Below are 24342 nucleotides of genomic sequence, written 5' to 3'. Positions count from 1 at the left end.
CCCGTAAACACATGATAACAGATCCTGGCTCTGCCATTCACTACCTTTGTTATTTGGCCTTTCTCAGACTCAGTTACCTCTGTAAAAATGTTACTAATATTTATCCCAGAGGGTCCAGGCAAGCATTGAATGAAGTAAGCCATGCAAAGCTCTTAGGATAGAGAAGAGCACTTGAGTGCCCCACAAATAGTAGTTACTACCCAAGTGGACTCTCCTTTTCCAGCTATCACCCCAGTCTCCTGACTAAAAGAATAGTCACATTCACCCTGCTTTATTTCTTTAACATGATTCTTAAAAGGGTGAGGGGCAATGAAGAATAAAGAATGCCCGCTTCGGGGAAAGAAAAAAGAAGCTAATCATATTGTAAGCAGGAGGGCCTGATGTTTCTTCATATATTTCCAAAGCAGTGCTAAGTAATAGTCAACAAAATCATGAGATTTTTGTGATTTTTAAATAAAAATTTTAAATACAAGCTTAACAATAATAAGCCCATGTAAGATTGAATCATGTAATGAGTCACTTCAATTTTTGACAGGCCTCTTAGTTCAAAGCCCTTAGATACTTCCTGTAATCAAAACCCATTTTCAAATTCACAGGAAGATATTATCTAATGATCCACTCAGTCTTTTCATGTTCTTAATTTGGGGTCAGTTTCAATGGCCTGTCTCACATCAGCTGTCATTTTTGTGATCGAAATGTCACTTCACATTACGGTTTTCATTGAGACAGTTCTCATCTTTGGTTTCAATTCAATTTAATTCAAATCGGATCTGTATGTCTCAGGACAATTCAATTCACTTAAATTCCCCTCTGTTCTGATAAGATTGTACCCACTACTTCCTGTTGATGCCACTGAAGTTCCTGATACCTTCCAAGCCCCTGGTGCTTCCTGGGAGGGCACTGGTCTGATAACAAGGACACTGCTGCTTCTGCCCACTGAGATGGGCCTGGTGCCAGCCCTGGAACCAGCTAGGCCAGACTTATGGCCACCAATGTTTGTGCTGCCACTGCTGTCTCTAGTGTTGGTGCTGTCAGTCTCTACCACCCCATCCCCCCACCAAAGCCCTACTGGGTCAGTACTCTTCTGAACTGTAGAAAAATATTTCCTTACACTTTATTTTATAGAAATCTGGGCTGAGAAACAGCTCATTAGGTAGTAAGAGTATGGGAAGTTGTTGTAATTTACTTCGTTTTCTTTGGTTTTGTTGAGCTTTTCCAGTCTTTCCCCCCACAAAAGACAAACAAAAGAGGTTGGGCCACAGCACAATTCACCCATGCCACACTCAAAACTACCCTTCCCTTGTAACAACTGAACTACTTTTTCCACACCTGGATTGTATATCTGACTTTCCCTAGGAAAAGTTCATTTCCAAGAAGCTTCTCTTGCAAGACCCCTGGCAGAGACGACCACACGACCATTCCACCAGACATCAAAACTCCTTTATCCTGTCACCTTGTGGGCTGGAAGACCAAAAACATTCTGGGGCCTTCATGGCACTGTCCAGAGTAAGAACACAAAGGATACTGGGAGCAGACAGGATCAGGGCCCAGAAAATAAACCCAACCATAGAAGAGGGAGATCCAGCTAAAGAAGAGAATAGGCACCCCACAGTATTCCCAGGGGCTGTGTTTGATTCCAGTTTTCCACAAGGAAACTCACCAAGTGAGCAAAACCCAGCTGTGGAGGTCAGGTCAGAGCTGCCCTATAATTTGGCCATTTGGCTGCTTCAAATGGAGAGGAGAAACTAAGGTCAGAACAGGGAAGACTGAGGTTGTGCATAAAATTGAGGGGGCAAATGAAGTACATGGGCAGGTCACTAGCCGGGGGAATCCAAATGGAGTAGTAAAGTTGGAAGCTGTAAGTGGGCTGTGGTATCTGCTGCATGCTACTGGCTCAGACTAGGGTTTCTTAGTGTTCCTTCTGATTTAGAGTATCTAGAAAACCAAGGCAGAAGCTCAGATGTGTAGACTGGACTTACAGAGTGAATTTAGGAACAATGTAATTGCTGAAGCATAGACTTTGAAGTTACAAGTCTTGGGTTCAAATCCTAGCTCTGACTCATAGTAACAGTATGGCTTTGGGCAGATTAATCTTTCTATATTTTTATGTCCTCCAGTAAAGAGCCTCATAGGGTCCTTTTAAGGATTTGTAAAGTGCATATCTGAGCACCTGGCACATAATAGGTACTCAAAACCTGAAGGAATATGGCACGTGGCCTAGTTGGCTAATAGCACAATTAATTCTTTGGTGAGGCTAAGCCTGTTGACAGTTTGCCTTCCCAGATAAGGAAAGACTCAGGGACTGGCAAGCTGGGCCTGCAGGTATGGGTCTCACAGCTGAGAGAAGGGGCTCTGAAAAGATCCTGCAGGATGTGGGTGGTAGGCTGGGAAGGAGAGCCATTCATGGGGTGCTCCAGAGCATTAGCTGGTCTGGGAAGGTTGTTTTGAATCACAATATAAGACAAATATCCATTCACAGTTTCCTCCTAGACTCAGGAAGGAACATCCCTTTCCCAGGGGTATGGGTGTGCCCAAGCCCAGGCACACACTTTACATTCGACGGTCACAGTCTGTCTCCAGTGTATGCTCTAGCTTTTATTGCTCTAAGTTATAGCCTCACATGTGAACATTTGATCCTTGAAATGCAGTCCATGTATTCTAGTTTCACAATGTTTGTGAATCTCCCATAGTTAATATGTATATTTTTTGTTATTGCTGTGTCTTTGGGACTGATTCCAGTTTTCTTTCTCTCTGGGACAGCAGCATTAATACCCCTAATCTATACTGGAAGATGCCCTGAGTTTAAATTAAATTGATGCTCCACTGAGTGTGAAACATGCGAGATCCTGCTACTCTAAGTCTGGACTCCACTGAAAGAGCTCATCCTTCACAGCTTGAAGAAAAGGAATGGATGTGGCACCGCACAGACGCCCCTCTCTCCTCCCCAGCCTTACTTCCTCCCCTTCTATTCCTCACTCCAAATTCTGCCACTTCCTCCAATGGGCCAAACATACACCTTTCCTGCTTTTGTGCCTTTGCACAAACTCTTTCCTCTGCCCAAATTGGCTTTCCCTCCTTCTCTCCTGATGGACTTCCCTTTAGTCTAAACAGCCCAGCTTGACTTATCCTTCAGAATCCTCTCTGTAGACCTCCTCAATCCCCTTGTCCTTCCCTATGCATTTTATGTACAACTCTGTCATTCAGCTTCTCATATTCTAACTTCTCCCCCTGTGAGCCCTTTGAAAAGGCAGCATGTGTCTCACTCATGGTATCTATATCCCCAGCAACTATCACAGTGCCTAGCACTTATTTGGTGCACATTAAAAAATGTATGGGTGATTTGTAGTATATCTTGAAATCTAGAATTCTAATACCTCCAGCTTTGTTCTTCTTCTTTATTTACTTATTTATTTTTTGAGAGAGAGAGAGAGAGAGAGAGACAGAGTAAAGCAATGGAGGGGCAGAGAGAGAGGGAGACAGAATCCAAAGCAGGCTCCAGGCTCTGAGCTATCAGTACAGAGTCCAATGCAGAGCTTGAACTCGTGAATTGTGAGATCATGACCTGATCTGAAATCAGATGCTTAACAAACTGAGCCACCTAGGCGTCCCTGCAGCTTTGTTCTTCTTTCTCAAGATTGCTTTGGCTATTCAGGGTCTTTTGTGGTTCCATACAAATTTTAGCATTATTTGTTCTAGCTCTATGAAAAATGTTGTTGGTATTTTGATAGGGATTGAATTGAATCTGCAGATTGCTTTGGATGGTATGGACATTTTAATAATATTAATACTTCCAACCCATGAGCATTGGAATATCTTTCCACTTGTTTGTGTTGTCTTCAATTCCTTTCATCGGTGTTTTAGTTTCAAAGTACAGGTCTTTACCTCCATGGTCGTGTGACCATGCTAGGTATTTTATTCGTTTTGGTGTAATTGTAATGGGGATTGTTTTCTTAATTTTTCTTTATGCTACTTTGTTATTAGTGTGTAAAAATGCAACACCTCTCTGTATATTAATTTTGTATGTGAAACTACTGAATTCATTTATCAGTTCTAATAGTTTTTTGGTAGAGTCTTTAGGGTTTTCTCTATACAGTATCCTGTCATCTGCAAATAGTGAAAGTTTTATTTCTTTTTACCAGTTTAGATGCCTTTTATTTCTTTTTTGTTTGATTGCTACAGCTAGGACTTCCAGTACTATGTTGAATAAAAAAGTGGTAAGAGTGGATATTCTTGTCTATTTTCTGATCTTAGAAGAAAAGCTCTCAGTTTTTCACCATTGAGTATCATATTATCAGTGAGTTTGTCATATATAGCCTTTATAATGTAGAGATATATTCCCTCTAAACCCCAAAAAGTATGGTACAGATACAAAAATAGACCCATGGATCAACGGAACAGAATAGAGAGCCTAGAAATAAACCCATGCTTATATGGTCACTTAATCTATGACAAAGGAGTCAAGAATATGCAATGGGGAAGACAGTCACTTCAATAAATGATACTGGGCAAACTGGACAGCTACATGCAAAAGAATGAAGCTGGACCACTTTCTTATGCTGTGCACAAAAATAAACCCAAAATGAATGAAAGACCTAAATGTGAGACCTGAAACCATAAAACTTCCAGAAGAAAATATAGGCAGTAATTTCTTTGACATTGGCCTTAGCAACATTTTTCTAGATATGTCTCCTCAGGCAAGGGAAACAAAAGCAAAAATAAACTCTTGGGACTACACCAGAATAAATTTTTGAACAGTGAAGGAAACCATCAACAAAACAAGAAGGCAACTTATGGATGGGAGAAGATATTTACAAATGATATGTCCAAAAAAGAGGCTAATATGCAAAATATATAGATAACTTCTATAATTCAGTACCAAAAAACTCCACAAATAATCCTATTACAAAATGAGCAGAGGACCTGAATAGACATTTTTCTAAAGAAGACATACAGATGGCCAACAGATACAAGAAAGGATGCTCAACACCACTAATCATCAGGGAAATACAAATCAAAACCATAATGAGATATCACTTTACACCTATAGAATGGCTAGAATCAAAAACACAAGAAATAACAAGTGTTGGTGAGGATGTGGAGAAAAAGGAACCCTTGTGCACTGTTGTTCACTGTTAATGGGAATGTAAACTGGTGCAGCCACTGTGGAAAACAGTACTGAGGTTCCTCAAAAAATTAAAATTAGAAATGCCAGGGGCGCCTGGGTGGCGCAGTCGGTTAAGCATCCGACTTCAACCAGGTCACGATCTCACGGTCCGTGAGTTCGAGCCCCGCGTCGGGCTCTGGGCTGATGGCTCAGAGCCTGGAGCCTGTTTCCGATTCTGTGTCTCCCTCTCTCTCTGCCCCCTCGCCCGTTCATGCTCTGTCTCTCTCTGTCCCAAAAATAAATAAACGTTGAAAAAAAATAAAATAAAATAAAATTAGAAATGCCATATGATTCAGTAATTCCACTAAACTCCAAAGAAAATTCCAAAATTCCAAAGAAAACAAAAACATTAATTAACTTGAAAAGATACATGCACCCCTATGTTTATTGAAGCAGTACCTACAATAGCCAAGATACGGAAGCAGCCCAAGTATCCATCGATTGATGAATGGATAAAGAAACTGTGATGTGTATGTGTACACATATATAATGGAATATTATTCAACCATAAAAAAGAATGGGATTTTGCCATTTTGTGACAACATGGATGGACCTAGAAAGCATTATGCAAAGTGAAATAAGTCATAGACAAATACCATATGATTTTACTTCTATAGGAAATATAAAACACAAAACATATGAATAAACCAAAAAAAAAAAAGTCTCTTAAATACAGAGAACAAATTGGTGGTTGCTAGAGGGGAAGCAGGTGGAGGGGATGAGAGAAATACATAAAGGGGATTGAGAAATACAAACTTCCAGTTCTAAAATAAATAAGTCATGGAGATGAAAAGTACAGCATTGGGAATATAGTCAATAATATTATAATAACATTGTATGGCAACAGATGGTGACTACACTTACCATAGTGAGCACTGAGTGTTGTATAGAATTGTGAATCAATACATTGTACACCTAAAACTAAAATAACACTGTATGTTAATCATACTTCAGTTTTAAAAATAAAAGAATATATATGGATGAAAACCAAAGCATTCTCTTTGTTTCTTCTTCCTACAGAAACGATGACTATTGGTAAGAGGATTGTTTGTGCCGAGGACACAGTGGGACAACCACCTTACAAAGATCTTAAGTAACTTTTCCCATCCAACAACATCCGGACGACTGCAGTGACCAAATGCTGAGCTGTAACCACAGCAATAACTGGCCCTCTTTCCATATTAGGTTTGGTGAATATGAATGGCCTGGCCATCCTCAAGTGGCCTAAGTGGTGTGCTGCAGGGGAAGCATGACTGTCATGGCCAAGAACCAAGATTGGACTGTGGAAGAAACCACCTGATGTAGTGAGAACACTAAGAGTACCCTAGAGCACTGGGATTCTTAGTGATTAACACGAGGCCCTTGGTGATGGGGTCATAGCACCTGCTCTGGCAATGTCACTCTGACATGATGTTATTTGCTTGAATGCCCTGGAAGGACAGAATAGTTAAAAATATATCCAGGTGCTAAATAGGCAGCAGATCTAATTCATACTGGACTACCTTTGAGCTAATAACTGTCTTCAGAAAATAATTTTACCCCAAGAAGTGCTCCAGCTTTGCAAGGAATAGACCCAGGAGAGTCAGAGGATAAACAGGCTGTTCCCCTAGAGAAAATCTAGTGCAAGGAGGGCTAATTCACAGCAAATTCACTGCCCCCTCCCATGCACATGGCAGAGAGTACCAGTTGATCATAGATGTCTCTTGTGCTGCACCTAGATTCTGAGGAGCCAGAATCCTCAACAGAGTTTTCTAGATGGCCAGCAGCCACTTCCTTGCAACTGGTGTTGACATTAGAATGAAAGTTAATTGCCATCTATCTCTGTTAGGGAGGCAAGCATCTCAATGGCATAAGCATTCTGGACTACCCTTTCAGGGCATATTTGTCCACCAGGGGAACAGCGTCAAGAACAGGTGTACCATTGTGTGAGATGAGTTGATGGAGAGGTAACACAACCCTCCCCTGAGAAAGGCACAACTTTTGGGCCTTCTTGGCCTGAGTGCTTTCTGGGGTATTTCCATATGCAACAACCCAGGGGCATAGCCTTGGGAAGCCACAGACAGGTTTCCTTTCACTTCCAGACACATATATCACTTTCACAGCACTTGGGGAATGGAAATACCTACAAGAGTGAAGGTCAAGGGCTCTCCCTGGGTATCTCATTCATTACTCAGCTTTTCCTTTGTGACCACATCAGCCAACCCACTGCCAGCTCTCCTCCTCATCCTCATTGCTTCTGCCTCCATACAAATGAAACCAAAGGCCTTAGCATACCTTGGGGTGGGGGGAGGAGGTGGCTGTTACCTAGTGGTCCTCTCTCTCCCATCATGGGTGCAAGGTAATTGGGTATCTCAACCACACATTGCACCACTTCTCCAAGATGACATCCTGGGAAGCTCATTATCTTTGTCTGAATTAACATTTCACTATGGGGCTAACTGGGTAGAAGCAGGATCATTGCATGTCTTCAGAAAGTTCTTATTGCCACAGCTGCCTGGTTTAAGAAACTCTACACTGATTTCACATCTAAATAGAGGCCTTTGGTTCTGTAAGGCAGTGTTAACCACACTTCAGCTTCACGTGTTCCCCAGCCTGCCTAGTCCATTTCCATCTCTGATTGGCTTTCAACAACTGGGATCCAAAGAGAACCCAAGGTTCTGCCTGCATCCGATGACATGAGAATTCAACTTTCCTTGCCCAAGGTTCCACTCTGACTCTTCCTCCCCATTCAGACATCCTCCACCATACCAGTGTTCCAAACCAAAGCATGAAGGACATGTGCCAGCTGGATAGCCAGCAGATATACTGTCTCTAGAGCCAGGCAGATGAGCCCAGAAGAATGGTCCCAGAGAAACCAGACTGGCCACAGCAGATATCAGGCAGCCATCCCAATAAACTTTGGCATGTCCTTGGCACTGAGAACCTGGGTAGGAGATCCAGGGGCAGCTGTGCCTATTGTTCCCCCCACCACCCACCCAAAGATCTTCCTGCCCAGAGAGCTAGCAGCCCTGGGTACTACTGAGTATGTTACTGGCTTATTGATATGAAACAGAAGGTGGCTTTGTAGGAGCCAGCAGGCAAAGAAGCCTGTCTGCATGGCAGGCAGGTGGCTTTGTGTCTAGAAAGCTTTATCTAGCCAGTCCAGCTGTGGCCAGAGGCCATTTTGAATTTGAATTCCCTGAACCCATCAGCAACTCTGCCTCTGTTCTCTTGCATTCTGTTTGGTTTCCCTTTAGTTTCCTAGTAAATGTTCCTTTTGAAAAACTCCAACCTGGTCTCATTGAACTTGAAGGGAAGGGGATTCTCCAGCCTCTTTTCCAATATGGAAAAGGAAATTAACATACCTTGAAAAAATGGAAATGGCAGTGAGAGGGTCAGATATTGGGAGAAGACCTTGGGAAAAGCTGGTGCCAAAAGATGGGAGAGGCCAAGTGTCTCCCCTACCCACCTGGCACTGATTCTCAGCCCCTTCCTCTTGCTGCCTTTGTCTTCAAGCTGATGTGCCTTGGATGTGTGTAGCTACCTAAGCTTCTCCCCTCCAGTGAGCTGAGCACATTCAATGGGTGATAGGCTGTCCAGGAAGTACACTGGTACACAATCAGAGCAGGAATAAGGGAGAGAGGGATAGGCGTGGTTTCTACAATGTGGATGTTTTCAAAATGCTCCAATTATCATGACTCTAAATGGAATGACTTAGTCCTCATGACCATTAATAGAACTAAATTGCATATGAAAATAAGAAAGTTATGCATGTTTTCATACTTAAGCCAAGGAGACTGACAAAAGATAGATGTGGAAAGCTATCTTCATGGCCATCCTGTCCTGCAATGGTGGATGTCCCAGTTATCTATCACTGCGTAACAAAATACAAAGCTTACTGATTTATAGGGGAAGTTATTACCCCTCATGGTTATGTGAGTTGTCTGGGCTTGGGTGATTGCTTTCTCTTGGAGTCCCATGGTTACTATCAGATGGCAGCTGAAGGTGGCATCATCTCAATGCCCGACAAGGCAGAATATTTATGATGGGTTTATCACTTACATGTCTGGCTCCTTCACTGGGATAACTGGAACAGCTGGTTGCTGTTTGGGCTTCTCCATATAATCTCTCCACATGATTAGTTTGGGCTTCCTCACAACATGGAGGTCTCAAGGCAGTCAGACTGTTTGCATAGCACTGGCTTCCCCAGAGCTAACATTCCAAGAGGTCCCAGTAGATGCTGCAAGGTTCTTCTAAATAACATTTGAAGTATCACAGAGTCATCCCTGCCACATACTACTGGTCAAGAGCAAGTCATCAGGCCAGCCTAGATTTGGGGGAAGAGATTACACAAGAATGGACTATCAGAAAGTGTGGCTCACGAGGGCTACTTTGGAAATAGTGGGGTTAGGAGTGGAGAGGGAGGTGTCACTGAATCAGAAGCCTTCCTGGATAGCTCGTATTTTAAAAGCACATGTAAGTCTTAATACATACAATGGTGTGGGGGGGGGGGGGGTGAGTGTGGTAGTAATAAAGGGCAGAGGAGAGGGGGAAGGGCTATCCATGGACACTTAAATAGAGCAAAATCTAATGAAAAGCAACTGGTTATCACTGATGCAGAGCCTACCATAAAACAAGAAACTTTGGAGTAAAAATATGATTATCATCATCCTACTGAGAGCTCAAAAGCTTAAGTTGGATGCTTTTCTCCCTTTATCTCTGAGCCAAAGGGACATGGGCCACAAATGCTGTCCCTTTATGTCATTGCTACTGCCTTCCTAAACTCTGTCATAGGATAGTTGTATTCATGAAGGCTGGGTGACTGTTGTCAGACAGTTATGAAGGTATATTTATTTGTAAGAAGGTTATTGATGATAAACCACTGCATCTTATAGCTTAGAACACATCACATTGCTTTTACCATTTCTTTACTCTTTGAAAATTCAACTGTTATTCCAAACAGTAAAGGTAGTAAAACAAAATTACAGTCTTCTTGACTCAATACTAAATTCACTGTAGCTATTATTCCAATAATTATCAATTGCATTAAAGCTATTTCCAAACCAGCATCTGACATAGTAATACTGATAGTTTTTCCTATCAAGTGAACATCACCTCAAGACACTGATATTAGCGCAATTTAGATACAATTCTTCTTGCGTGGCAGCAGTTTCCAGATTTGAATTTATCAAAGAAAGGCAATTTCTCTAATTTGCCAATCTCAAAGCTGTCAGAGAATAATAAATACCTGAAGATACTTGTATTCAGGGCTTCAGAGACAAGCTTATGGGCTACATAAACTGGTAAATAAACCTTCCAGAAACAAGTTTTTTTTAATCTTTATTTCAAAAAAGTAATGATTTTTAAGATGTATTTTCCCCCTCAGGAGTTTTTAGGATTAAATTAAAAATTTTTAGGTATAGGGTCCCTGGGTGGCTCAACTGGTTAAGCATCTGACTCTTGACTTTGGCTCAGGTCATGATCTCACAGTCTGTGGGTTCAAGCCCTGCATCCGGCTCTGCACTGATAGTATAAAAGTATAAAATAAAGTTTCAAATAATCCCTACCTTAGAAGTGCACTGGAAAGTGCAAAGCAGAGTAAGAACTCAGTGAAGAAAAGCCATGCTATAAAGTGTACGTTTCTTAAAGGGAAACAAATGTGCTATACCTATCTGCATGTCTGCAAATGCAGACTGAAAGCTCTGCTGAGGACTCACGGGGCCTGCTGGCTCCAGCGACGTTCATGAACCTTCCTAACCAAGCTGCAGATCTGCATTATGGTCACGATTGTGGGTAGCGTGGTTCAATTATGGTCAGTGTTTTCTGGATGCAAAGAGTGAATACAAAATACGTTTTCTTGAGAATAAGATGCAGGCAGCCCTGGGCCAAGCCCCACGGAGACCAACGGTATGTCTTGGCTCCTCTTTAAAAAGGAAGAGGAGCTGCTTTATGCCACTTTTCAAATTAGAACTCTGGGGATGAAGATACCTCAACCAAAGTAAATATTTTTTTTCTTTTCAAAATATGTGTTGGTTTTGCTTTGCTCTCTGCAAATTAAGTGAAACCCTATGTTGAATTGCACTGGTAGATTTTGAAAGAATTGTGTTTGTTTGGGTAGAATTAGCCAGAAGACATGTAAACTTTGCCTCCTGGTGTTTCCCACACCTGAAAGGCACGTTGAGGAGCCAGTGGCACTTACATGTCAGGTCCCTAGTCTTGCAGGTTTGGGAGAGGAAGCTGCCTGCCTGACCTGCTGGATCCTGGCCCCAACTAGTGCTCATCACACTTGTTTGGCCTCACCCCACCCCCCCAACCCTGAGCCCCAGCCCGCTGGCAGTAGCAGGTCCACTTAGCAGCTTTGACAAAACTTCTGGGGGTTCTGCATCAGGATAATGCCATCTGGACAGCAACTGCCACTTGCTTTTGATTCTCCCCAATCTGACAGGTCGTCCTTTTGTCCCCAGAACTCCAAGGCAAAGGAGAGTGTATTGTGTCACCAAACAGAACAACAAGGACAACCACCATGTGTGGGTGCAGGGTTCTGGGGGTGCGCATCATCTGGAGCCAGACTAAGTGCAGTCTCCTTAACTTTTTCCCACATTTTAAAGTTCATTGATTTTGGATTTTTAAGAGGAAGAAAGAAGTAATTTTTTAAAACATAAACAACGCACTTAAAAGAAATCCAAGGGGTATATCTGTGACTTTAAAGAGTCCCATAAAACCAGAAAACTTAGGTAAATTATTCACGCATTTATTACATCTCTTAGAGCACATATTGACTATTGACATTTGGCTGAATGGCTCCATTATGTCATTTCCCTGCTCATGTAAAAGTAGGTGTCATGGTGCCTTAATAAGGACTGCTCCTGTGTGTAAAGCCTCAGTGGGACCCACTGCCCCTCTTGGGCCCTTTCTAGTTTGGAAGAAGAAAGAGCCTGCTTGGGCAGGCTAAGGAAACCCCAGCACAGTCTTCATGTCTCCCAATGTTTCCATGGGGAAGGCAGGTCCTTGTGGAGGAAGGCATTTGTATACATGAGGAAAGAACTCATGACCTTCTTAGCTCCAGGAGACAATGTAAAATCACTACTTTGGGAAAGCCCAATTTCAGGCTTGAAGCTATAATTACATGGGGGTTAAGGACCCGGAAGGAAGGTTAACTAAACTTTTATCAACCACTTAAAACTATTCTAGTGCATGATCTCACTGCTTTGGCAAAAACATTTGTCCTTTGCTGGTGGACCAAAGCAGTGGTAGAGACCAGATGGCCCTAGAAGATGCAGAAGGACCTCAAATCAGTTACCTCCAAACATAGTGCTGGTTGGAGACAGCCCTGCCCTGCAGTGGGGCTGAGAATCTACTCTGCCACTGGCCAACATTGTAACCTCCAGGCTTCCCCTTCCTACTACACCCCTAGCCCTCAAGGATTCCTGCCCAGACCCTTCTCAGTCCCTGGTGCAACCAGACCACAGACATACCTGAGACAGAAAAAGTAGTTCACTTGTGGGAGTACTTGGCTCCCACTCTCTTCCGGGCTTAAGAGGGCTTGGGCAGTCTTCAAAGAGCTCAAGCACACAACAGAAATATGACATGGGACCTTCTGCCTTGACCCAGTCTCTCACTGATTTTTACTTCTTGGTGCTTGGTATGCCTACGGTACATGGGCACACACATAAGCACAAATGCAGTTATTGTTCAGGAGCGCTCAGCAGAGGCTGGTGCAGAGTTTCCTGTCCCTCCTAGGCAGAAGAAAATCATTGAGGAGAACATGGTCCCATGCAGAACTGGGAGACTTGACCTTTACATCTCTTTGTAGCAAGGAGCTCTCTGGATCTTTTAGAACTCGCTGCATGGAAATACCAGAGATAAAGCAAGGTTTTGTGAGTGTTCTTGCCCACCTAGCACAGGGAGTCCAGTTTTCTCAAAGCCTCTTATCTCCTTAGATACTCATGACCATCATTCATGGCAGCTCTCTACTCTCATTTTATGCAAGAGTCTACATGACACTCACCTCCATAACCCAGTCTTTGGCCAGGAAAAGCATCACTGCCAATGACTCCACCTCTCAAGGGCCACAACATGTGGGTTCGAGAAAGGATCATATCAGAGACTACAGCATCACATGTAGGGTTTGTCAGGGCTACCATTTCTGGCGAAAGATTACCATTCATGTGTAGTACATTTTACCTTTGCACAATGGGGGGTAGGGGGGGTAAGGGCACTGACCCCTCCAACACAGTAAAAAAATCCACATATAACTTTTGACACCCCTAAAACTTAACTACTAATAGCCTACTGTTGACCACAAGCCTTACCAATAACATAGTTAATATATTTTGCATGTTATATGTATTATATACTTCTATACATTATTCTTAAAATGAAGTACACTAGAAAAAAAGAAAATAGTATCAAGAAAATCATAAGGAAGAGAAAATAAATTTACAGTACCACACTGGAAAAAAAAAAACAAAACATATCAGTGGAACCACCCAGTTTAAATCCATGTTGAAGGTCAACTGTTGTTTTTCAAGGATCAGGAACACTGAGCAAGGACCAAGAGGTAGCATGATGTAATGGAGCCACAGTCTGGGGCTGGGCCCAGGGCTTTGCCCTTGCCTCTGAAGCCAAGGCCACTCCTGTGGCTCCCAGCTTCTTCTCACATGGGGAAGTTTGGCCCGATGTGTTCTATGCTCTTCTACCTCTGATCTGTGTGTCTCTGAGTCTGAGGAACTGCTTGTCCCTGTCCCCGGAAAGCTGCATAGCTGGGGTGGGACCTGTGCAGTCCTAGACCCCTGTTGCCTGGAAACCCAAGTGTAGACTAACTGTGAGGGGAGGGTTTTCTATGCTCTCCAGGGGCCATCAGCTCTCTCCTCACCTCTCCCAGTGCTTCTCAGTTCCCTTTTCACTGGCTCTTCATTTTTAACAAATGATCTGAAAGGACTTTTTGATTTTGAGAATTACCTAAATCCCTTTTAATAATCAGTGATGTCTAGTGTGGATCATGACACAGGACTGGCACTCCAGGCAGAGGCAATTCCATTCTGAATTCAATACCAGCATAGATTCTCTCAAGATACCCTAAAGAATTCATTATAGTCCTGTGAGTAAGCTAGAGGGTAGGAAGAGGGCAGCTCCCTAGAAGAGGAGATTTTGATGAAGAAGTAGGTGTTAGATGAAGAGGGACAGTCTGGGCTGTTCGTTCCTAGGTAAGGGCAGGAAAGAGGGGGAACACTGAGTGGCCTCTCACCCTGGCCTACTTTGTGAAGCAACAGCCTATAAACCCTTGCCTTGGGCTGCAATAAAAATCTTTATCCTGGGGGTGGGGAGTGCCTGGGTGGCTCAGTCAGTTGACCATCCAACTTTGGCTCAGGTCATGATCTCACGGTTTGTGGGTTCAAGCCCCATGTCGGGCTCTGTGCTGACAGCTCAGAGCCTGGAGCCTGCCTCCGATTCTGTGTCTCCCTCTCTCTCTGCCCCTCCCCCACACATGCTCTGTCTCTCTCTGCCTCTCAAAAATAAAGAAAACTAATAAAAATTTTTTTTTTAAATCTTTATCCTGGGAACCTCATGGATTTGTCCACAGCTGCTGCAGCTCAGCCCTGTCCTCCTGATAGCATCAAGACAGAGGTGTTTGGGGGGTGGGGAGTAGGCAAAGAGCAGGAACCTCCCTTCTCCCATCTGCAGTCCACACAAGCCAGCCCTGCCCACCCCCCAAGCCCACGTGTGACTGGTTTGAGATGTGGATTTCTAGGGCCTGATACTCTATGGACTGCAAGAGCATTTTTTAATTTAAACCACTCAGTCAAAAAACAAACAAACCACTCAGTCTGTTCTATTGATTCAGTCAATCTGATTGAGAATATCAATCAAATTTATTGAGGGAGGCAGAATTAAAGATAGAGAAAGTTTATGGGCACTCTTTGTAGATGAGCTACAGTCCTATTCAAATATAAAAAGAGAAAGGACTACCATTTTAGCCATAGTCAGGTAACTGCCTAAAAAGTCTTTGCCCCCTAGTGGCAAACCAATATTTTGCACAAAATTGACTCCATGTTTGGTCTTGAACACTGAACTGAGACCACCCAAGCAGATACTCTGTGGGGACACAATGTAATCCATGATGTTAAGTCCTGGGGCTTTGTCCGCAGTGGGCTAAATGCTCATCGGTCCCCAGAGGCCCCACTTTCTTGGGGACCTTCACAGCAGAAACCAAGTGTATGTCCAATGCTGGAAAAGACACGGAGCCTGTATAAGACCCAGCTTTCTTACACATGCTGACCAGACTTGGCCCTGGAGCCTACTTAGTAAGGAGTCCTATGCTCATTAATCAGTCCCTTCCCTGCAGTGCATCCTTCCCCCACTTCCAAGACCTCCCCAAGCTAAGTGAATGTCGGCAAAACTTCGGGAGCTCTTGGCAGAGATGTGGTTACCAGGTGATCTGAGAACACTCCAAATAGGACACCCGCGCCCAACCAGCTACACGTGGCGCATCGCGTCTAGCATTTGACTAGTGTCAGTTAGGAGCAGACACTTGGCTCCCATGAGAATCCACTCATAGGAAACTGCTCAGGTGAATTTCAAAAGCCAAACCAGAATGATCACCAAGAGAGGTTTGGGAATTTCTAGGGACTCTGGTGCACATGGCTTAAATAAGTCATGGAGATATAATGTACAGCAGAGGGAATATAATCAACCATATTGTAGTAATTCTGTGTGGTGACAGATGGTAACCAGAGTTATCACGGGGATCAGTTTATAGTGTATAAAAATATCAAATCACTATGATGCATGCCTGAAACTAATAGGACATTGTATGTCAATTATACTTCAATTAAAAAACAGCAACAACAACAAAGAGGGAGGCTGTGAGTATTCCACCAAAGGAATGCTGGACAGCACCTTTCCCATCCTGAGGCTGCAGGAGACAGGACCAGGCTCTCCACTTCAGAGGGGGAAAAAGCACTACTGGTGGCCACTTGAGAGGATTCTGGCCAGAAGACATTTCCAGTAAAACATGGAGGAGAAGGGGGAGGAAGTCCAGAACGAAGAAGACTGTGCTCTGAGTAGAGTCAGGCCAAGAGTGAGAGAGGGTAGGATAAGAAGAGGTGAATGGGGGCAAAGGAAGTGTCTCAGGAACTTCTTGCTCCACTCATGTCAAATTACATCATCACTGATAAATGGAAAGGCTGGTGACAAAGGCTGAATGGGGACAGAAAGTAACTAAAGGTATATCTGACACTGATTGGAGATTCCACAAGCATTTATATATGACTGTCATTTTTGGTTACCTTTATGGGGCCTTCTAAGGGGGTTCTGTCCTGATTCCCTATGTTCTAATGTAGATCTCTAAAGACTTTTAAATGATTTCTCAAATATCTCATTATCCACTAGAAAAATCGCAAATTGCTTCAATAACTTCTTGCCCCAGAATTATCAGTCAGAAATTCTTCTTTTTTATATAAATATTTTTAATGTTTATTTATTATTGAGAAAGAAAGAGAGCAGGAGCAGGGAAGGGGCAGAGAAAGAGGGAGACAGAGGATCTGAAGTGGGCCCTGTGCTGACAGCAGTGAGCCTGGTGTGGGGGCTCGAACTCATGACCGTGAGATCATGACCTGAGCCAAAGTCAAACAACTCAGCCAACTCAACCAACTGAGCCACCCAGGCACCCCAGTCAGAAACTCTTCTTAATGTCAAATTTAATTTCCTTCTATAGTATGTCTCTTTTTAAAATCACATCCTGAAACAGCATTTAGTCCTATGAAATGACACAAACCACTCCCTATTGCTCACTCCTACCTCCTTCTTTTCCAGGTAATCCAAAGATTTGAAAAGATGAGAGTAGCAAATTAATAAGAGAATAAATCCATCAAGGGGAAAATCACAGGAATTAATTAAGGAGGCTGTTTCAAGTCCCCTACACACATGTCATCTATGTACAAACAACTGTGATCCTCACAACTGGATCTTTAGTCCTAAAAAGTACTGACTTTTTAAATAATTTGGTGTTTCAGGCCCCCCTCCTTCATTCAGTGCCCCTCCTCCTCTCCAAGTGGTCCTAGGTTTTGAGGTTTGATTGTCCTTGTAAAATCCTCCCCATCATGTCCACAGCACTACATAGCTTATATATCTGACACTTCTGAGAACTTGGTTTTCATAGGTATATGGAATATGTTGAACTACTGTGAAATCTCACATCTGTCCAGTTTGCTAAGGGCTAGAGAGTACTGAGTCCTTCAAAATAATGTAAGGTTTGAAGTCAATGCTAAAATCCATTAAGTGGGCCTCAGTAATGGACCTGAGGTTCTTACAACATCCATGCAAAATTCTAAGTGTCTTTCAGAGAGGCTGTCAGGTGACAGGACTTGGCTGCAAGGTGACAGCAAGCATGATTCAGACAAGGGACCCGTTCTGGAGGAAACTGAAACCCAGACCAAGAGCAAACATGTCTTTCTTTCAGGAATTAGTCTAGGCAAGGACATGTGTCCCAGCAAAACTCTAAGAGCTGAGTAGCAGACATATGGCAAAAACAAGCAGAGAAGCAGAAATTGCGTCCAAAAGAGGCATCCTCAATTCTAAGAGGCAGCCTTGCTAGCCAGAGGTAAAGGGCTATCTGTGTGCCTCCCTCCCCACTTGGAATGTACCTCGCACTTACCCCTATTCCTTTGCCGATATTTTGCTCATGCTATAGATCTTAATTTAGATGTAACTTACTTGCAAAGCCTTCCGTGAGCCTGGGGAATTTAGACTTTATTGGGGAGGAATTGGCAGACAGTCGTGCCCCTAAGCAGGGGGAATTACATAATTAGGTTTGCAAATTGGCTCCATCATCCTGGCTGCAATGTGGACGATAGACCAGAAGGGGTCAGAATGGAGGCTTCTGTAGACGATGCAGAATCTAGCCATCAAACTGGATTCCTCCCTCTATCCTTCATTCAATTAGTAACCAATTTTGTCACTTCTGCATCCTAAACGTTTCTCAAAGATATCTACAATTCTGATCACCAATTACAATGCGTGTTTTCCCCCCACACCATCAATTCTCTGATCCCAGCTGGGTGCCCTACAATTTAACTCAAATCTGACACTATCTGGAGACAGCATCAGATCCCAACCTTAAGGGCTCAGTCCCGCAAGACTTCGCCCACTTTGGACACCAATTACAGGTCCAGGTTGTCACCTGTGCTTCCAACTGATTGGATATAAATTAGAGATTCCCACAACCCACTTCTTGTGTTAATTTACCAGAGCGGCTCACAGAACTCAGAGAAACATTTTACTTACTAGAATATGAGTTTATTATAAAAATATATGACTCAGGAACAACCAGATGGAAGAGATGAAGAGATGTGGGCAAAGGGCGTGGAGCCTCCATGGTCTCTGAGTGCACCAGTTTCTTGAATCTCCACGTGTTCATCAACCTGGAAGTTCTCCAAACTCCATCCTTTTGGGTGTTTATAGAGGCTTCCTACATAGGCACGAGTAATTAAATCATGGCTGTTGGTCATTGAACTTGATCTCTAGCCCTCTCCCCTCCCTGGAGGTCTGGGTAGAACTGAAAGTTCCAACTCTCTAATCACATGGTTGACTCCACTGGCAAGCAGCCCCCACACTAGGTGTGGTCCAAAAGTGCCCTCATTAACGAAAGAGACTTTAATGGCTTTCATCACAGGAAATTCCAAGGGTTTTAGGAGCCCCGTGTCAGGAACAATGGTTGAAGACCAAATCTTTATTTATTTTATTTCACAATACCATAATATCCATTTAGCTCTCTCTCTACTGACTACTCTAGTTCTGGCTCTAATTATGTCTCTGCAATCACTGTAACAGCCTCCTAATCTCCCACCTTGAGTTTGGTCTAGTCACCCTCCAATCCATCCTCTGGAGAGGTCTGTCTAGAACATCAATCTATTTATGTACTCACTTATTTGAAACTCTCTAATTGCTCTTTCATTGTTCTTACCACAACATCTAAACTGTTTGGCAGGTCCTACAAACTTGGCGAGGTCTGGCCTCTGCTTATCCTACTAAAGTGGATGCTATGATCCTCTAGGACAAGGACACTTATTCCCCATGTTGTGTGAGTGTTGCCATTAACACAGTCCCTCTCCAGGACTGTCCTCAGCCAAAGGAAGCTGCCTCACTCAACATTATGTATCCTCCTAACTCATGAACAGTCCTTGCCAATGACTGCTTGATGCAGGGGTGCCAACACGTGGTCCCTTTGCATCAAATCGGGATATATCTGAAGGGGTCTCCTAGTTCCGGAGCTCCTTGTGAGATCACTTGAGGCCTGTGTTGCAACTGCACTGCAATTTAACTTCTCTTTTTGCTCACTCATGCTTCATGCAGTCACCCACAGGTATTGTCCACTGAGCACACCCCCAGAAATGTTTTGCATGCAGGTTGGTCTCAACGTCTGTTTCCTAGGGATCCTAACTACAATAATTTCCCCAGCGTCATTACTCAGTCATTGAAAGTCCATACAGAGCTTTTCATCAGTGCTTCAAGTCCACTAAGTCCTCATTTATGTGTTTTTGCCCATGTTCTTGCCTGTGCTTAGAGCCATTCCCACCTCTTCCCCCTGTTACCTCCTTGATAGGCTAATTCCTACTCATCCTTCAAGTCTCAGCTTCAAGTATCATGTGTCACCTCCTTCGGGAAGTCTTCCCTGATTCACAGAGCTCAGGTGCTCCATCTCTAATACTGTCCTGGCACTCAATTCTATCACCGCATAATTAAAATAGCTATAATGCAGAGCATCTGGGTGGCTCAGTCAGTTAAGCATCCGACTTTGGATCAGGTCATGATCTCACAGTTCATGGGTTTGAGCCCCGTGTTGGGCTCTGTGCTGACAGCTTGGATCCTGGAGCCTGCTTTGGATTCTGTGTTTCCTTCTCTCTCTGCCCCTCCCCCCCACACCATGTCTCTCTCTCTCGAAAATAAATAAGCACTAAAAAATAATAATAATAAATAGTATAGTTATAATGTATTATAATTTAATTATGCATCTCTGTGATTGTGTCCCCTCTGAGACTACATCCTCTTTGTGGGCAGGAAATATGTATGTTGTGTCTGTCATTGTATCCCTAGTGCATAGTCCAGTGATTGGAAAATAATAGGCACCCCCAAACATTTGTTAAATAAGTGAATAAGAAGTAGAAAATAAGGAAGCTCTAAGTAAGGAAATAGCAATAAAAGGATATAAAAGAGAAGAAGGCATTTTTGATATACATTTCGGTGATAAAATTAATAGGTCTTGGTGACTGATTAAACATAAGAATAAGAGTGATAGGGTGCCTGTGTGGTTCAGTCAGTTAAGCGTCCAACTTTTGCTCAGGTCATGATCTCACAGTTTGTGAATTTGAGTCCAGTGTCGGGCTCTGTGCTTACAGCTCAGAGCCTGGAGCCTGCTTCAGATTCTTGGTCTCCTTCTCTTCCTGCCCCTCCCCTGCTTGCACTGTCTCTCTCTCTCAAAAATAAATAACTATTAAAAAATTTTTAAAAGAAAAAATAATGAGGAAAAGTCTAGAATACATTTCAGCATTTATAAGTAGATAGAAGGTGATGCTATTTGGGGAGAGAGAAAACGCAGAAGGAAGTTTGAGTGCAAAGACAGAGACAGCTCAAGTTTGAGATATTTATTCTATATCCAAATGCAAATGTCCAGTAGACAGGCGAAAATAGGATTTGGAGCTCAAGCAGTAAGCCTGGACCTGGAAATCATTGGAGTATCACCCAGGAAATTCCTTATCAATTTACTTCCTGCCAAGAACATCCCCTGTAGATCCCCATTGGAATCTTTTTCCATTTTGTCCCCATACTGCCCCTTTCTGCAACTCAGCAGGTGCTCATATTAGTTTGTCGGGGCTGCCATAACAACAGGAAATTATTTCTCGTGGTTCTGGGGGCCAGAGGTCCAAGATCAAGGTGTCAACAGATTTATTTTTGTCTGAGGATTCTTTTCTTGGCTTGCAGATGTCCTCCTTCTCACTGTGTCCTTACATGGTGCTTCCTCTGTGCCCATTGCACCTGTGCTGTTTCTGTGTGCCTCAATTTCCTCTTTTTATAAGGTCATCAATCAGATTATATTAGGGCCAACTCTAATGGCTTCATTTTAACTTAATCACCTTTCTAAAGGCCTTGTCTTCAAATACAGCCACAATTCTGAGGTGTTATGAGCTAGGACTTCAAACTAAGAATTTTGCAGAGGGACGTAGTTCAGCGTCAAACAGATGAGAGGATTTCCTCTCATCCTCCTTCCACAGTGCTGCCCTGGAAGCTGCCAACCAACACTCCTCCAACAGAGCACCAATGTCCAGAGGTGGTTTCCCCTCAGATTTCCAAGATTCTGTCTTTAACATGTTACAGAAATAGATGGAAGAGTGGGTTATTCTGCAGGGATATGATGGTGAGGAGATGGTAGGAAGACTTGAAGGATAAGATAAGAGTTCACTGTTTACCAAGGGGAGAAACATTTTAGGCTAAGCAAAGATACCATGGCATTAAATTTCAGAGGGAGTTTGGGGACAATTAGATGTAGCTGTAGTGGAGGTTGAATGTGGGGGATGGTAGTAAGAGCTGAAGCAAGAGGGGTTGGCCAAGGTCACATTTTAAAGTGCTTTCCTGTTGGCAAAAAATCAGCCACTGCTTTATGTGAAGAGACATAGACAGGGAATTAGAGGCTGCTCTGATCACTCAGGCAGGAAACAATGCAATTACTTGTAAAAGGCTGGAAGGTTGGAGGATGATGTTAAGGCAAAGAACTATTGGGGGGGGGGGGTATCTGGGGGGGGGCCAGAGGGGGGAAAAAAAAATAAAGCAGAAAAGATGGGGGGAGAGAGAGAGGATAAAAACAGGAAGTATCTTGTTCAGATCTAAATGCAGAATTCTAGTAACCCAGATGGGATTCTGTTGGGTTGGTTCTCCTCCTAGTTGGCTAGCACTCCTTGGTGAAGTGGAGGATACAGGGAGCAGAGAAGGCTCTAGCTATCAGGGAGTCCATTAATAAAGAAGCACAGCAGCACAAAGGCCCCCTGTCATCAAGGTGGCAAAGAATTCCAAGAGGACCTGGGAAGCTGGATGAGATCAGCCTCAGTGGGCTGACCAGGCTCGGCATTCACAGGTCCAGTTCTGACTGGTCATCTAGGGCAGTCATCTCAGGACTGGGCCTACAGATCAAGGACTAGTGATCTAGATCCAACCACACTGAGGACATGGTGGTAGCTGTCAAGGGCTTAAGTTTCCTTAAGGAGCAGGGAGGATCAGACACCTGCACAGGAGAAAAGCAGGGGGTCACTGTGCTTGGTCACTGTCATCGCTAGTCAGCTTATAGCAGTGGTCGAGGCCAGAGGTTAGATGTCAGGAAGGCAAAAGGGCCAGTCAAATGATCTTATCCCAACTGCAGGCTAAGGTGCACCAAGCCATCTTTCCATTGAGTAAGGCCTGCTCTGAATAAGGACGGCCACAGTTGGCCACCGTATGTCTTTCAAATTTGTGACTATCTTCAAAGGGAGTTTAATCTTTCTTTATGAAACCTCTGGACACAAGAACATGAGGGTTTTCACTCTGGGCTGCCCCATGGTTGACAATCCTAACGGGATCTGGAGGCCAGCTGTGGGCTTCGCTGCATCTGGAAATCCTAAGAGTAAAGCTCTCCAACTAAGACCATGGATGGGCAGTTATAGCAGAGAGGCCTTATGCCTGTGAAGCTGGTGACTGAAGAGAGAGTGGTGAAGGGCCTGAATTGGTGGCTGGCAAGTGAGTGCCTGCCAGACTGGACTGAAGGGCTCTGAGGCCAAGCTCTTTGAAGCCCACTGTGGAGATGTCAGGGCCACAGCAACCCTGGGTGCAGCCTGAGGAGTTATGCTATAGTCGTGGCCTCCCACTGCCTTCTCACCTACTCCCCATAATTCCTGAGACTTCATTGGTAGTGAATATATATTTCATTGTGAAAATAATGTAAACATGCCACAGAAAACCAAGAAAAAGATTTTCACAACTCTGCTCCCCCCCACCCCCCACGAATTAGTTGTGATACAATCAGAGTTTTACCTCACTGGGCCTTATCCATCTGAGTTTACAGTCTCAACGTTAGGACTTGAGGCATTCATGAATAAAATCAACCAGAGCCTCTTCAATGTAGGAGATGGTTCCAAGATGCTGGGCATGAGAAGTTTCTGAAAGAGCATTCCCACTTGGAGAAAGAGGCTGAGTCGGGCAGTGTTGTTTCTGAGGATTTAAGAGGAGGGGTCAGCAGAAGTTCACCTCATTTGGGGTGATGGTTGTTGGAAATAGGAGGAATTAACCCTAGGGATGAGGAGCCATTGTTTAAGACTTTAGTGGTGAGGCACAGTTAGGGGCTAAGGTCAAGTGGAAGACAGGTAGAGAGGAACATCTATCCAATGGGGACAGGGACTTGCAAGTACACCCTGGAAAGTCCTGTCTTTTGGTGTCTCTTGCAGGGACCAAATGCAAACCCAGGTCTTCTGACTCCTGGTCAGAGTTCTTCCCATGTCTCATAGATGCCTCAACCCTTCCCACTTTGGTAGATGATTGAGAAAGAACCATAGGTATTCTGGACCCACCCATAGAAGGAGAGATTGAGATAATTAAAGGCCTGGACAGGGAAAAAAAAAAAAAAAAAAAAAAGGAGGATTTACCACTTTGCCCTTGGGATGTGATGTATCTTCAACAGGACCAGGTCCTGCAGGAGTTGCATCCTGTGAATTGCTGACCTGAACCTTCAGGAAGGAGATTCTGCTTCTAGAGATTGAGAAAACTCAAGGACTTCCTTACAGAGGAGTTCGGTGTCCCGAAGGCTTGGTTCTGGAAGCATCACTGTACAGATAGCTGTTGTTGTGTCCCTTAATAAAATTCTTCTGAGCTCCATCCTCCGATTTTTCAGCTACCTGGGGCAGCCAGGCCTGTGGCTCATTGTATCTCTCTCCCTAAGGGGCAGTCAGCCCTGTGCCCTGGCTGTTCAGAGACAGGGGTGTCTCCAAGCTTTCATTTTTCCTTGCTGTGCCTTTAAGAGCTGCAGGAATGCAAAGAGTCTGGAGGAGGGGTGGGGTCTCCCAACAGGACTTCTGGGAAAAGGATCCTGGGAATTTTTGCCAGAAACTAAACTGAAATTCCAACTCTGAGAAGTTGGGGGTGGTTTGGTTTGTGTTGGGTCAGGACTGTGATTGGACTGCAGA

The 24342-nt window shown here is 43.7% G+C and overlaps 1 protein-coding gene and 1 long non-coding RNA gene across 2 annotated transcripts in view; one reads left to right on the top strand and one right to left on the bottom strand.

The window, feature by feature from the left end:
- The window catches only part of SYT9 (synaptotagmin 9), a 201959-nt gene extending 191749 nt beyond the window's left edge, over window positions 1-10210 (top strand). Inside the window, exon 7 of the mRNA XM_040456996.1 lies at window positions 6185-10210. Coding sequence (XP_040312930.1) covers window positions 6185-6193 — 9 coding nt within the window. The 3' untranslated portion in view covers window positions 6194-10210. The remainder of the gene's footprint in view (window positions 1-6184) is intronic.
- LOC121018281 (uncharacterized) overlaps window positions 1-24339 on the bottom strand; it is a 37875-nt gene extending 13536 nt beyond the window's left edge. The window contains exons 1-2 of the long non-coding RNA XR_005785116.1: window positions 23806-24339; window positions 23198-23374 (exon numbers count right to left, since the gene is read on the bottom strand). This is a non-coding gene — a long non-coding RNA (uncharacterized LOC121018281). The remainder of the gene's footprint in view (window positions 1-23197; window positions 23375-23805) is intronic.
- Between the last annotated feature and the right edge of the window lie 3 nt (window positions 24340-24342).

This window comes from Herpailurus yagouaroundi, unplaced genomic scaffold (genome assembly GCF_014898765.1).
Source record: "Herpailurus yagouaroundi ecotype Mexico unplaced genomic scaffold, PumYag 218, whole genome shotgun sequence".
Classification (NCBI taxonomy): domain Eukaryota; kingdom Metazoa; phylum Chordata; class Mammalia; order Carnivora; family Felidae; genus Herpailurus; species Herpailurus yagouaroundi.
Note: the sequence above shows the minus strand (reverse complement) of the source record. Positions and strands in the feature narration are given on the sequence as shown.